Source organism: Myotis nattereri (assembly GCF_964212035.1).
Source record: "Myotis nattereri genome assembly, chromosome: 15".
NCBI lineage: Eukaryota > Metazoa > Chordata > Mammalia > Chiroptera > Vespertilionidae > Myotis > Myotis nattereri.
Window position 1 is genome coordinate 39,816,674 of NC_138090.1, and position 15,484 is coordinate 39,832,157.

Consider the following 15,484-nt stretch of genomic DNA (forward strand, 5'->3'; position numbering starts at 1 on the left):
AGGTTGATACTCAACCACTGAGCCACATCGGCCAGGCCTGGCTTTACTTTTATAGTAACTTCGAAAGCAGTGTTCTTTGGTGGCTCTAAAGTCAAACGTCCCAGTTCTGTTATTGCCATAGTTAACCTTTCTGAGCCTTGATTTCTTTGTCTTTAAACTCAGGTTGATAACTGACTTTACCTTCTAGGTGATTGTGAACTCTGAGATTAGTGCCTGTCATGTAGTAAACACTCAATAAATGTAAATTGTTGTGTTTATTGTCAATAACTCATGTAGTCCTCTCAACAAACCCATGAGATAGATACTGTCATTATCCTCATTGTATAGGTCAGTGGTCGACAAACTCATTAGTCAACAGAGCCAAATATCAACAGTACAACGGTTGAAATTTCTTTTGAGAGCCAGATTTTTTAAACTTAAACTATATCGGTAGGTACATTGTTAATAACTTAATTAGAGTACTCCTAAGGCTTAGAAAGTGCCACACTCAAGGGGCCAAAGAGCCGCATGTGGCTCACGAGCCACAGTTTGCCGACCATGGGTATAGGTGAAGAAGTCAGCATGGGCTGCTAGGATTAGGATTTGGGGAACCACAGCTGCCGTGCTTCCCTCATCTCCCCAGGACTACCTGCCTTAGAAACAGTCACCTGTATTTTACCCAGTCTTTAGGTACAAATCGCAGAAGCACTATGGTTGTAGGAGAAGATGGTTCTTCAGGCCAGGAGTCATACCAGCTTAAGTCCCAGTCTGGCGGACAGTGAGCAGCAGTAACCCAGCTTAGCTGCAGCAGGTCCAGAGCTCAGCCATTTGATATCCTTCTCACCCTCCCAAGCAGGGAGGACTCCCCTCTGCTCTAGCACCAGGGGCAGGAGTTTCGTGGTTGTAATATGGCTCTGCACCCAGAATGGGGGGTTGCTTTGGGGCAGGCCAGTATCTTATACATATCCTCACAATCCCATCTTGAGCAGGCAGTTGGATGAGCACTGAGTGCCAGTCTTGACTACATATCAGATTCACCAAACAAAAATGCTGTTTGTTTATTAGAGCATTTTTCGTTCTTTAGTTGTTTTTAAAACTTGTGATAAAATCAAACTATTTGAAAGGCGAAAAGTAAAGTCTCCCTCCCAAACTTCCATGTTCCCAATTTGTGTGTATTTTGTGAGATATTCTGTATGAACATAGTCATATTTTTCCTCCAGCTTTTTCGTTGTTTTGATTGTTTTATTGCATAGAACACTGAGCATATTAACCAGTTGCTTTTTTTCACTTGAACAATAATAACTTGAAGATCATTACATATTCAGCACATACATGTATATCTCATTGTTATTAATGGTGGCTTAGTAGTAAGAATAGGTAACATTTATAGAATCCTACCTGTATATCAAGCAGTACATTACCTTTATTACTCATTTAACCCTCCCAGTAGCTCTGTGAGGTAGATCTCACTACTTCCTCATTTTACAGATGAGGAGACTGGGGTCTGGGAAGGTTTAGTGACTTCCCAGAGTCATCTGGTCAGAAGTAGAGCTAGAATTTGACTTTATAGAGGTCTTGCTGTTGACCAGTAGACTCTACCACAGGCTATGTTCAGCTTTACTCTTATAAACAGTACTGTAATGAGTACCCTTTAATCATCTGTAGGATAAATTCCTAGAATTCTGTGGGATTGCTAAATTTGAAGTTATATGCATTTCAGTATTTATTATTACCACATTGCCCTTTGTACAAGGAACCTGAGGCCCATCCAAGATGGTTTGCATTGGTATGTTGGAGTTAATGCCTAACTAGTGTTGAGAATTGCTGTGGAATGAATTGACTAATGAATGAATATATGAATCAAGGTTTTTATCCTGAGCCCCATGTCAGAGAATATAACAAGCTAATACTTAGATGAATAGAGAAGTAGGGAAAACTTAGAATGAATGAGAAAAGAGGGAGAGCCATGGTATGTTCCAGAGTCAGCAGGAAGCCTTCCAGGATTAGAGCAAAGCACAACAGAGAAATTTGGTAGTCTTGGATGCCTCTTTCCTAAAAGGTAAATTTTGTTGGACCTTTAATGCCTCTTTCCTAATAGTCATAGGGCTCCAAGACTAAGGAAGTCTGTGTCTTCTGACTTGCTCCCACAGTCAAGTAGAACAGCCACCTTGGTGAAGGAAGGAGCTACTTCCTGGGCTTGGGTGCCTGCCTCGTGAAAGGAGCTGTATGCACCCTCTGTTATTCCTCCTCTGTTCATATGGCCTTCCCATTCCCTGGTGTTTCCCAAACTTAATTCATTGGCAGAATCACCTGGTGGGAGAGGAAGTGACTTAAAATTCATATTCCTGGGCCCTTCACCCAGACCCACTAACTTAGAATCCTGAGGGGATAGGTTTGGGAACAAGTACCCAGGTTCTTCTGCTGAACCGGCAGTTTGAACAATGAAGCCCTGCTGGATGATTCATTTGTCATAGGACAAGTGAGACTAGGAATCAGGACATCCAGGAGTTCCAGATCCAGCTCTGCCACTAACACCTCTTGAGACCTGGGCCAGCTCCACCCCTCTTGGGCCTGAGGATCTACATCTGGAGAGTGAAGACGTTGTTATAGATACTCTCGCAGTACCTTTTGGGTTCTGAAAGAATGCGCAAAGAACGCAGACCTATGACCATGCATATTACTTTGTTTGGGGGCCCAGCACATTCTTCTAAAGCAGTCGTTCTTAATATTTTATGAGATGGATCCATCAGTGAATCTGTTCCTCATCCCCACCAAGATGTACACCTACTCCACAAACCAAATCTTGAGTCAGTCAGTCCACTAATTCCCTGTCTATTACAGGATCTGAAGTTCTTCAACTTTTTCAGATCCCTTTGGGCCATGAGGGCTAAAACAGTAAGGCAGATCCTCTGCCATTTTCTGGGTTTGTACTCCATATCTCACCCACCCAACCCTGGTACTTCCTCCAGTTCTCCCAGGGAGACTCTGGGTTCAGGTTTGAGTTTGGATCAGAGCTGCCTACCTGTCCATCTCCTCAGAAAGTGTGGGGAATGCAGAGGACTTGATTAAGGAAAGTGGGTCCTAACTCTGGCTTCATATCAGAATCATCAAGGCTCTTTATTAAATGAACCTGTGGCCTGGGTCCTATTTCCAGAGATTCTGATATTTTTTAAGCTCCCTAGTTGACTCTTGTGTGCATATAGTGGAGAACCATTTGTCTTGATGTTGACACTGTTTCTGGGTGGGCCCAGAAAGGTGTTTAGGGTACTGTTTTGTGACATGTCGAGAGTGGGGGCTGTAGAAGAGAGCTCTGGTCTGGGCTGTCTCTTCCTCTCAAGCAACTGGGAAGTCCCCCAACCTAGGCAGCTAGCGTTGGTTTCATGGAAGCAGAATCTGAACAGGCAAGGAGAGTCCCCAGGTTTCCTTTTTGTCATCCCTGTTCCTTCTCCCAATGCTGTCTTCCCTGCCTGTTTGGAGTTATAACAGTAATTTTGTCTCTCTTTTCCCCTGATGCTGACTTGGACCAGAAGGGTAGGGCCAGAGAAGCTGAAATCCTCTTCTCTCCCTGGTCCTATAGCTTCCTGAGTCACATTTCCTGCATTTCTTTCGTCCTCTTGTCCTCTGAGTCAGAGTCCCAATATCCAGCAGGTTTAAGCCCCTCCCTCCCTGGCTCACTGAAACTGGGTGGGGAAACTGAGGTCAGGAGGGGGCCATGGCTGAGTGAGTCACTAGAGCTCAACTCTGATGCCTATACCCTCCCCTTTCAAAACTCTACTGACATACTTCATCAAACAAAAATGTAAGCCCCCAGAATCCCCCATGTTTGTGTGAGCTGGAGTGAGGCAGAGAAGGCCATGTTTGGAGCCAAACCCCAGCCCTTCTAACTAGTGCCTGAGGCTGCCACGATTGTTGCAACAGCCAGCACATAAAAATGGGTTTGCTGTTATGGCAGTCTCCAAGATATATTTGGCTCCTGTGATTTGCCAGAACCCAGGTTCATGACCTACTTAGCTCTGATCACCTGGCCAAAAAGGGCACTCTTATGCAGTCTACCTCATCTTCTCTATGCCTGTGGAGTCCAGGTTGGCAGCTTGGTGAGAAGCAGCAGTTGGCATCATGGCATCCCTTAGCCCCTCTCCCCACCCACTTCCAGAATTTCATCATGGCTTGTTGTGCTTCTGGCTCAGAAGAATCAGAGATGTTTATGTTTTAGTGAATAACTGAATGAAACTCCCCGATCCTGTTGGGAATCTTAAGAGCTCAGATGTGCCCTCCTATATAAATTGTTCCTCCCCCAGCCCCCAAAACAGCATGGGCTCTAAATCTTTAGCCAGGAACAGCAATGACAGTTAAAATGTATGGAACACTTTATACATGTTAGGTGCTATGCACAGTTGTCTCATTGACTTTTACTAGAGTCCTGTGATGAAGGGGTTTTTACTACCCCATATTGTACAGAAAAGGAGACCAAGACTCAGAGAGGTTAAAGGAATGGCCTGCGATTATGTTAACCTAGGTCATGGAGACAGAGCTGGGTTTTTCTAATCCAGGCAACTTTGCCTGTTAAACTTGTGCTCTTACTTAGTATACTCTGCTGGGACACAAGAGAGGGTAACCTGAGGTCAGGGGATCCTAGAAAGAACACATTATACACACATAGACACCACTATCTTCAGGGGGACCATCTGGGTTCAATTGTGCAGGTATTCATTGGGTCCCTGCTATGCCTCAACTCTGAGCCAGACTTTTCTGATCTGGGCAGGAAACTAGAAGTTCCATCCCCACCCCTCATCTGCAGCCCCAGCTGGGCTCACCCCAAGGGGCCTGAGGCTGCACAAATTCTTTGGACCAGTTCCACTGCTTACTGATGCTTCCCAGTCATGGGAGGCCCACCCTCCCAACACACCACCACACGGACACATAAACACACATTTCCCTAGGGTCCACAGTAGAACAAGGTCCTTCATTGAGCCCAATCCTTGGGGCTGTTCTGTCACATCCCATGGCAGTACCAGAGGAGAATCTGTGTCCCTTAGCCTTGGGGTCCCGGCAGTACCCTGGGGTGGGGGAGGGATTAGACAAGGCTTCTCTCTGTCCCAGATGCTTCTGGCAATCCTGAAGGCCTAAACAACAGTGATTGAGAACATCAGGATAGGGCTGAAAGGGCAGGCTGACTGCTGGTGAATGGAGAAAAACACCAATCTTTGAGTCACATACTGAGTGCTTACTATGGGCAGACTGTCAGGTGCTTTCCATTTCATTGTTTCCCTAAATCCTCTTGGCAGCCCTATAATCCCTCTTTTACAGAGGAAGCATATTACCCATGCAACTGGGTGACACAGCTGGGATATAAGTCTTTGACTTTGTCCCTAATATTAATCACTCTATTTTTTCTTCCTCTCATCAAGAACTAAAAACCCAGGGACTAAGTCAGAGAAGTAAAGTGTCAGGGAGTTCCTTCCCATGTGATTCAGTGCCAGATGGAGCTGGGAGGACTGGAAAGGTGAAGGCTCTCTGAAGTCAGGAAGGCCTATCTGACCTTGGAAGAGCCTTAGATCTGGAGATGATCTAAGAGACAGCTTTGTGGTCATGGGAACTAGTTCAAGAAAAGAGACAGATTGCCTGGCCAGTGTGTCTCAGTGGTTGAGCTTCCAGCCATGAACCAGGAGGTCATGGTTCAATTCCCAGTCAGGACACATGCCCAGGTTTCAGGCTCCATCCCCAGTAGGGGGTGTGCAGGAGGCAGGAAATCAATGTTTGTCTCTCATCAATGTTACTATCTATCCCTTTCCCTTCCTCTCTCACTAAAATCAATAAAAACATTAAAAAAGAAAGATTTTTTTTTTTTTAAAGAGAGAAGAGACAGATGAAGAGGATGAAATTTTCTAGCCTTGAGTAGCAGGTCCTAAAGGGAATCTGCAAAACCAGGGACAAGGGGAAAAAAAAGATACCTGGCATTGGAGAGATAGTAGAGGATTATGGGTGAAGTCCCTTACAATTCTGCAGCCCTGGATTTGGATCTTGGCTCTTCCCTTTGGGGAAGTGACTTCACCTTTCCAAATCCATTTCCTCATCTTCAAGATAGGGATGCTAAAACAGGGTTGGGTTGAGAATGAAAAGCAAGTATGTTCTTAGCATAGAGTCTGGCTCATAGTAAATGCTCAGTTATCACTATTACTAAAGGCCCAGTGAATGAAATTTGTGCACAAGGGGGCGGAGTTGTTCCTCAGCCCAGCCTATTCCCTCTCGCAATCCAGGTAGGGTCCCCAGGCCTGGCCGGCGATCAGGACCTATTGGGACTTCCCTGCTCCCACTGCTGCCACTGCTTGCCATCTGTGCGGCACTGCCCCCCTCCCCCGCCCCCCCCCCCCCCCGCCACCCGTCAGTGGGGTGCGATAGCTGGTCAGCCCCACACACCTGCCACAGCATCACTGGCCGGTGGCCTGGGCCTCCCTTTGTGGGGTGATTGCGGGGTGATGGCAGGGCCCCCCAACTAATTGCATTGCACCCACCTTGGCTGGCCTGGCACCAGTGCGTGTCATAGCATGGTCATCTGGAAGGTTGTCCGGGTGGTCGTTCTGCTGTTTGGTCGTTCAGTCAATTTGCATATTATGCTTTTATTATTATAGATTGTATACTACAGTACTCCCCCCTTTTATCTGTGGTTATGCATTCCATGGTTTCAGTTACCCACAGTCAAACATGGTCCAAAAATATTCAATGCAAAATTCCAGAAATAAACAATTCCTAAGTTTTAAGTTGTGTACCATTCTCAGTATCATGAAGAAATCTCACACCGTCCCACCTGGAATGTGAATCATCCCTTTGTCCAGTGTATTGTGTTGTATACACTGACTACCTCATTCATCACTTAGTTGCCATCTTGGTTATCAGATATTTTGGGGGAGAGAGACCACATTCACACAATATTTATTGCAGTATCCTATCTAATAAAAGAGAAACATGGTAATTAGCGTACGACCGCTACCCTTCCCATTGGCTAATCAGGGCGATATGCAAATTAACTGCCAGCCAAGATGGCGGCCGGCAGCCAGGCAGCTTAAACTGAACATGAGGCTTGCTTGCTTCAGTGACGGAGGACTGCAACGTTCCCCGCCTACCGCTGCCGGCCTCTGAGCTTGCAGTTTGAAATATTGTAACAAATATAGAAGCTAAACAAAACCCCAGAAACCAGCTTTCAGCCGGCCGGGATCTCAGAGCTGGAGTTGATACAGTGTTTTGATTATAGAACCTAAACAAACCAGATACCTGCTTTCAGCAGCAGAGGCCTCAGAGCTGGAGCCAGAGCTAAAGCTGGCCCAGAATTTTTAAAAAAAAAGAAAAAGAAAAAAAGGAGCAATTGGGAACGTTAGTCACCCGCCAGCCTGAAAACAGCCCTCAGCCCCTCACCCAGACTGGCCAGGCACCCCAGTGGGGACCCCCACCCTGATCCAGGACACCCTTCAGGGCAAACCAGCCAGCCCCCACCCATGCACCAGGCCTCTATTCTATATAGTAAAAGGGTAATATGCCTCCCAGCACCGGGATCAGTGGAGCCGCGAGGCCTCCCGGCACCGGGATCAGCGTGACGGGGCAGCGCCCAAACCCCCTGATTGCCCTGCGGCTCTGTGTGTGACAGGGGGCGGGGCCACAACCTCCCTATCCGCCCTGCTCTGTTCGTGACAGGGGAAGGCGCTCCAACCCCCTGATCAGCCCTGCTCTGTGCCTGATAGGGGGAGCTCCCCAACCCCCTGATCGCCCTGCGGCTCTGTGTGTGACAGGCTGCGGTGCCCCAACCCCCTGATCGGCCCTGCTCTGTGTGTGACAGGGTGCGGCGCCCCAACCCCCCTCCCCCCCACGGGCCCTGCTCTGTGTGTGACAGTGGCGGCACCCCAACCCCCTGATCCGCCCTGCTCTGTGTGTGACGGGGCAGTGCCCCAACTCCCCTATCGGCCCTACTCTGTGAGTGACGGGGGAGCTCCTCAACCCCCTGATGGGCCCTGCTCTGCGTAACAGGGGAGCTCCCCAACCCCCTGATTGGCCCTGCTCTGTGCATGACAGGGTACGGAGCCCCAACCCCCCTGATGGGCCCTGCTCTGTGCATGACAGGGTACGGAGCCCCAACCCCCCTGATGGGCCCTGCTCTGTGCGTGACAGGGGGCAGCGCCCCAACCCCGATTGGCCCTGCTCTGTGTGTGACAGGGGGCAGCGCCCCAACCCCCTGATGGGCCCTGCTCTGTGCGTGACGGGGTGGCGCCGCAACCTCCCTATCGACCCTGCCTTGAGTGTGACGGGGCGGTGCCCCAACCCCCCAATCGACCCTACCCTGAGCATGACTGAGGGTGGCATCGCAACCTCCCAATCCACCCTGCTCTGTGCATGACGGGGCGGCGCCCCAACTCCCCAATCGGCCCTGCTCTGAGCCCGACCAGGGGCTGCACCTAGGGATTGGGCCTGCCCTCTGCCACCTGGGAGCAGGCCTAAGCCAGTAGGTCGTTATCTTCTGAGGGGTCCCAGACTGCGAGAGGGCACAGGCCGGGCTGAGGGACCCCCCTCTCCCCCGAGTGCACAAATTTTTGTGCACCGGGCTTCTAGTCCTATCTAATAAAGAGGGAATATGCTAATTGACACTCACATTGTCATAAAGATGGCGGTGCCCACAGCCAATAAGGAGGGAATATGCTAATTGACTGCCCCGCCCTCAAAGATGGCAGTGCCCACAGCCACAAGATGGTGGCGCCCAGTCCCCTCAGCCCCGCCCAGGTGGCAGGCACGCAGCAAGGCTGAGCCCACCCCCAGGCAGGTGCAGCCACTTCGCGCACCTACCTCTGGAGTCCCCCCGTCCCCTCAGCCCCCCAGCCACTCAGGGCCGGCCTGAGGCGCAGGCAAGCCTCGGATGGCGACTGCCCAGCCACCCAGGGCTGGCCCGAGGCTTGTGCTGCCAGAGCGGCAGCAGCAGAGGTGTGATGGGGTGTCGCCTTCCACTGATCGCCAGGTTGCCTCCCACTCCTGAGGCTCTCGGACTGTGAGAGGGGGCAGGCCGGGCTGAGGGACCCCCTTCCAGTGCATGAATTTTTATGCACCGGGCCTCTAGTACTGTTACAATTCTTTTATTATTGTTGCTAATCTTTTATTGTGTCTAATTTATAAATTAAACTTTATCATACTATGTATGTATGGGGGGAAATAGTATATAAAGGTTCCATAATATCTGTGGTTTCAGGTATCAACTGGGGGTCTTGGAAACTCCATGGATAAGGTGGGGGATTGCTGTATTAATGTTCTATTTTGGTCAGTAATATGGGCATAGCATGAATTGATAATCTGAATAAATGGATGAATCCATGGGCACTTCAACAAGAGTTCTCTAGGAAGCTTAGAGCAGAGAGTCCCAGGCCAAGAAAATGTGCAGTTATATATGGCCAGGAGTTGTGAGTTGTGTGTGTGAGTCATTTTCCCAGAGCCACAAACTTAGGCAGAATTAGAAGTTTATGTGAATTCCTAAGCCATAGATTTCCAAACAGGTCATTAAAAGAAAGAGAGGTGCAAAGGGTTTTTATGCAAAGTTCCCAGTGGCCAGGTGTAGGAGACCCGAGGTCCCTGGAACCTTAAGCCCGAAGGAAGTTGTGTTGAGACACTGTCAGATGCAAGGCTCACTTGAAATCCAGATGCCTAGAATTCTGGGGCTCTCCTTACATACATGCTTATTCCCAGCCTTTCTGTTTCCTGTGCTGGGAGTTGGCTGTGCCCACTGGGTATTTGAAGGGAAGGAACCATGATAAGATATAATAACTGATCCTAGAAATAGCAGCTAATGTTTACTAAGGACTCACTGTGTGCTATGGTCTCACTTAATTCATAGCAGCCATGCCAGGTAGAAATGATTCTGAGCCCCACTCTACAGATAGAGAAAGTAGAGCTCAGTGAAGTGATTACATTTGCCCAGAGTCCCATGGTCATTAAGTGGGAGAGAAGGGACCTAAGCTATGTCTCTACCTTTTCTTTTTTTATCCTCACCCAAGGATATTTTTTCCATTGATTTATTTTTAAAGAGGGAGTGGAGGGGAGGGAGGTAGGGGAGAGAAAGAGAAATATTGATGTGAGAGAGACACATCGATTGGCTGCCTCCTGCTTGCACTGCGATTGGGGCCGGGGATCAAGCCTGCAACCGAGGTACATGCCCTTGACCGGGAATTGAACCTCTGACCTTTTGGTCCACAGCCAACACTCTAACCACTGAGCAACCGGCCAGGGCTGCCTTTTCTTTTTCATGACCCACCTAACTAGAGTGCTAGCTCTGTTGGTTATAGCCACCTTCTTTGCCCCTTTCCAGAACCTTACCAGTAGCCCAATAGCTCATCTCAGAACAACCTTGTTAGATATTTGCAAATTGTTGCCTTCGCTGCAGGTATTAGCTCAATTGCTCAATTAGCAGAGTTGGCCCCAGCCCTTGATCATTATCTCTTTACTCGGGTATTGGTATTCTTGGACCTTTTTTTTTTTTTTTTTTTGCCCTGTCAGCATTACATGCCATCCTCTACTCTGTTGAGCTAGTCAGGAAGGGGTAACAGGGATTTTTTGTTTGTTTGTGTGTTGTTGTTTCTTTCAGAGAGGAAGGGAGCGGGAGAGAGAGATAGAAACATCAATGATGAGAGAACCATTGATGGGGCTGCCTCTTGCACACTTCCCACTGGGGACTAAACCTGCAACCTGGGCATGTGCCCTGACCAGGAATCGAACTGAGACCATAGATCAGCCCTCAACCATTGAGCTATACTTGCTGGGCTGGGTAACAGGGTTTTCAAGGAAGATAGACCTGTAACAGTTCTCCCAAAGCCTCCTTTTATAACCAGCCTGGGGCCTTATCCTTAGGGAGCTCTCTTCTGGGTCAAGAGGGGAAACCTGGCTCATCTCCACAGGACAGACTCAGGCCTTCAGACTGTGGGGTTGGGAGGAAACATCACCATGGCATGGAGTAGCCAGGAGAGACTTCTCAGAGGAAGATAGGTTTTGGCAGTCATAAAAGACATAGAATTTGGATAGGAGGAAAGAGACTGTTGTAGGATAAATCCTTGAATCTTAGCTTGAGTGGAAGCTTAGATGAATGTGGCCTGGAGAAAGGCCCAGCGAAGATGGGGATATCCTGAGTTAAGTCTTTATCTGGAGTGATAAGAGGTAAGGAGTGTCCTGGAAATGATGGTGATGTAGGGTTAGGAGTTTTTGAACTTTAGTCTATTGGTGCTGGTTACCATTGTAACCTCCTGGTCAGGAACATGGCATCTTGGTGTGCTTTAGGAAGATAAATTCATCTGGGTTTATGGGACAGGTTGAAGGAGGGGAATGTAGAGGCAGAGACTAGTTAAACAACAATGAGCATTTATTAAATAAAGGGTGTCCCAAAATTCACACAAGAAGTAATTTTGATAGAAAACACAGGTTTATAATTAAAAATTGTAAATTTTTTATTGATTCATAAAGTATACAGTATAGGGTTATGTATGGAATAGCATATCGGGTAAATGGCCTCCACGGTTTTGCTGGCACATACGCACTCTTTTGTTGAAATTTTCCATGACTGAAATGCGGCTGCTCAGGCAATAACAGTTAATGGTGCTCGCTATCGCAACATGATAATCCAGTTTTTTGTGCCGTGGAGGCCATTTACCCGATACGCTATTCCATACATAACCCTATACTGTATACTTTATGAATCAATAAAAAATTTACAATTTTTAATTATAAACCTTTGTTTTCTATCGAAATTACTTCTTGCGTGAATTTTGGGACACCCTTTACTAGAGGCCTGATGCATGGATTCATGCACCAGTGGAGTCCCTCAGCCTGGCCTGCAGAGATTGGGCTGAAAACAACTCTCCAATATCCCCCAAGGGGTCCTGCATTGTGAGAGGGTGCAGGCCAGGCCGAGGGACCGCACCAGTGCAAGAATCTGTGCACTAGGCCTCTAGAATGCATATAAGATCTTTGGTTAATCTCTTCCCACCTTCCCCACTTCCCCCTTCCCTCTGAGATTCATCAGTTGTTCTATGTTTCCATACCTGTGGTTTCCGCTCCTGCATTGAGTGTCTGCCCCCTGGTGGTCAATGCACATCATAGCAACCAGTCAGATGGTCGCTTAGGCTTTTATATATATTGATGTTCTGTATCCCAGGCCACTTTCCATTCTTTATTAATTTACTGAGTCTCAAAGCAACACTGTGAATTGGGTGCTGTAATTGTCTCCAAAATTTTTTAGGTGAAGAAATCAGTGTTAGTGAGGTTTAAGGTGACATGCCCAAGGTCTAGCTCAGCCGTGGGCAAACTACGGCCCGCGGGCCGGATCCGGCCCGTTTGAAATGAATAAAACTAAAAAAAAAAAAAAGACCATACTCTTTTATGTAATGATGTTTACTTTGAATTTATATTAGTTCACACAAACACTACATCCATGCTTTTGTTCCGGCCCTCTGGTCCAGTTTAAGAACCCATTGTGGCCCTCGAGTCAAAAAGTTTGCCCACCCCTGGTCTAGCTAGTAAGTTGGGGGGGGGTTATACTATATGATTCTAGACTCCAAGCTTTTAATCACTGTCTTCTCTCTTTTTTTAATGTTTTTTTATTTTTATTTTTTAAATATATTTTATTGATTTTTTACAGAGAGGAAGGGAGAGGGATAGAGAGTTAGAAACATCAATGAGAGAGAAACATCGATCAGCTGCCTCCTGCACACCCCCTACTGGGGATGTGCCCGCAACCAAGGTACATGCCCTTGACCAGAATTGAACCTGGGACCCTTCAGTCCGCAGGCCGACGCTCTATCCACTGAGCCAAGCAGGTTAGGGCAATGTTTTTTATTGATTTTAGTGAGAGAAATAGAAACATCAGTGGTGAGAGAGAATCATCAGTCGGCTGCCTCCTACACGCTGCCCACTGGATATAAAGCCTGAAACCCAGGCATATGTGCCCTGACCAGGAACCATGACGTCTTGCTTCATGGGTCGAAGCTCAAACACTGAACCACATCGGCCAGGCATCACTGTCCTCGGGAAGGAGGCTGCTTTTATATGGAAAGTGGGTAGGGGCCCTAAGATAAAGACTAAGAAGACTAGCCTTAGCCAATTTGACTCAGTAAATAGAGCGTCCACCCACGGACTAAAGGGTCCTGGATTCCATTCTGGTCAAGGGCACGTTCCTGGATTGCAGGTTCGATCTCCAACCCCAGTCAGGGCATATCTGAGAGGCAACCAACTGATGTATTCCTCTCACATCGATGTTTCTTTGTGTCTCTCCCCCCTTCCTTCCACGCTCTCTAAAAACAGTAGAAAAATATCCTCAGATGAGGATTAACAACAACAAAAAAGTAAGAGTAGGCCTTGGAGATAGGGAGCTCATATCAAATTCTGAGCAAATTTGGATAGCTACAGCAGGTTTTTCGAGAGTAGGAGTGATGGAACCAGGAAAAATTACTCTGGAAGCAGGGTGCATATGTTTGATCTCACCTATATAAGGATCAAGGTTGGGTTCATGAAAGAAGGAAGAAGAGATTGGAGCTGAGGGAGCAGTCTATAAGTTCCTCTCCTTGGGTTTATAGGAGTTCGCCACTTTGGCTCCCCTAACATTCTCTCATCTCCTTTGCAGCCATCGTCAGCCAGTGGCAGCAGGAGTCCAAAGAGAAGGTAGTGTCTCTCCTGCTGTCCCATCTGCCCCTGCTTCAGCCACGCAACACGGAGGCCAAGTCGGAGTACATGAGGCTGCTACAGAAAGTGCTGGCCTACTCGATCGAGAGCAATGCCTTCATCGAGGAGAGCCGCCAGCTGCTCTCTTATGCCCTCATCCACCCGGCCACCACACTGGAGGACCGCAACTCACTGGCCCTCTGGCTGAGCCACCTGGAAGAGCGGCTGGCTAGTGGCTTCCGCACCCGGCCCGAGCCCACTTACCACTCTCGCCAGGGCTCAGATGAGTGGGGGGGGCCTGCAGAGCTGGGCCCTAGGGAGGCAGGGTCAGGCTGGCAGGACAAGCCACCCCGGGAAAATGGACACGTTCCCTTCCACTCACCCAGCTCTGTGCCGCCAGTCATCAACAGTATTGGGAGCAACGCAAATGCAGGTGATGGGGTAGTGAGTCCCAGGAAGTCATGCCTACTTGAAAAGGGACAGACTAGGCTATCTCTTTACTTGCTCTGTGGCCCTGGGAAAGTCATATAACCTCTCTGGGCCTCACCTTATGAGGGAGTGCAGAGGTGGTGAACTGGCATTCCCAGAGCTATGTCTGACCTACACATATGTTTTGTTGAGCCCAGACTCAACTTTGATTTTATTTGTTGTGTTTTTAAATAAATTTGGTAATATAAGAAATCGAATTTTTCCCTAAAAATCCACATTTTAGCTTCTCTTGAAAAGTCAAAAGATCTGGCAGCTCAAGGCCTGTATTTCTGGTGGCAACAGTAAGATGGAATTTAACATTGGTCATCCCTTTTACACCCTACACATGTGCCCCAGTCAGCCTCTGCCTCCACCACTATCCTTCTTTGGTGATATCTGATACCTGCCTGGCCTCTGAAGGCAATAAATTAATGACATAATCTGAGGTCCCTTCTAGTTCAGACGTTCTGGATTTTTGTATCTGGCCTCAGATTAATGCATTGTGTCTATGCAATGTTTCCAAGCCTGTTCATTTAAGCTGTAACTCATGCTGCTGTGCATTAGTAATAGTAAGTAACACTGTTGAGCATTGACTATACTTAATACTTTTCACACATGATCTCATTTCATCCTCATTACAACCATATTATTGTCAGCATTCTACAGATGAGAACACTGAGACCCAGGAGGTAAAATCATGTTTTCAAGTTCACACATAGAACAAGTGGTGGACCTGGCCAAGGTTCAGACCCAAGCGTTCTGCCACCAGAGCCTGCCTCTGATCATTGCATTGGCCTCCAACTAAGTGGTTTTGAAAGGGCTCTCTTATTAAGCACCCTGAAGGCTGGGGTGAGCAGGAGGAGCTGGTATTACAATGAGTTTTTGAAATGTTAGTTGAACAGGATAAGAGTGGTATTTTCAAGGATTGGTAAAGTAACATGACCTGACTCAAAGCAAGAGGTTTCTAAGATCCTCACTGTGGGGGGCTCTGGTTAAAGCAGGCCAGGAAAGAGTGGCAGTGACATGTCATTCGTGCCAGTGGATGGGGTGAACCCTGGCTCTCTGGTGCCCAGCTGTATGGCACCTAGCACACAACAGTTACCCCCTGAACCTCTTTCTTCTCCAGTTAAATATGTATGTCCTGGTAGCCTCCCTCCTCCCTCCCAGGTGCTAGTGAGAATCAGGGAAGATAGAGGGATAGGGGGCATTTCTGGGAAATATAGCAAACCAAGGTGTTTTCCAATCTCAGAGCATGACAATTTCTGGGTCCAGGTTGGGAGGATATATTAATGATAATTCTAGTTAAAATATATTAAGTGTTTAGTCTTTGCCAAGAGCTGTTCTGAGAACTTTATACCTATACATT

At 47.7% G+C, this 15,484-nt stretch overlaps 1 protein-coding gene across 1 annotated transcript in view; it reads left to right on the top strand.

The window, feature by feature from the left end:
• SAMD4B (sterile alpha motif domain containing 4B) overlaps window positions 1-15,484 on the top strand; it is a 43,519-nt gene that overhangs the window by 14,899 nt on the left and 13,136 nt on the right. Inside the window, exon 3 of the mRNA XM_081106725.1 lies at window positions 13,613-14,083. Coding sequence (XP_080962851.1) covers window positions 13,613-14,083 — 471 coding nt within the window. The remainder of the gene's footprint in view (window positions 1-13,612; window positions 14,084-15,484) is intronic.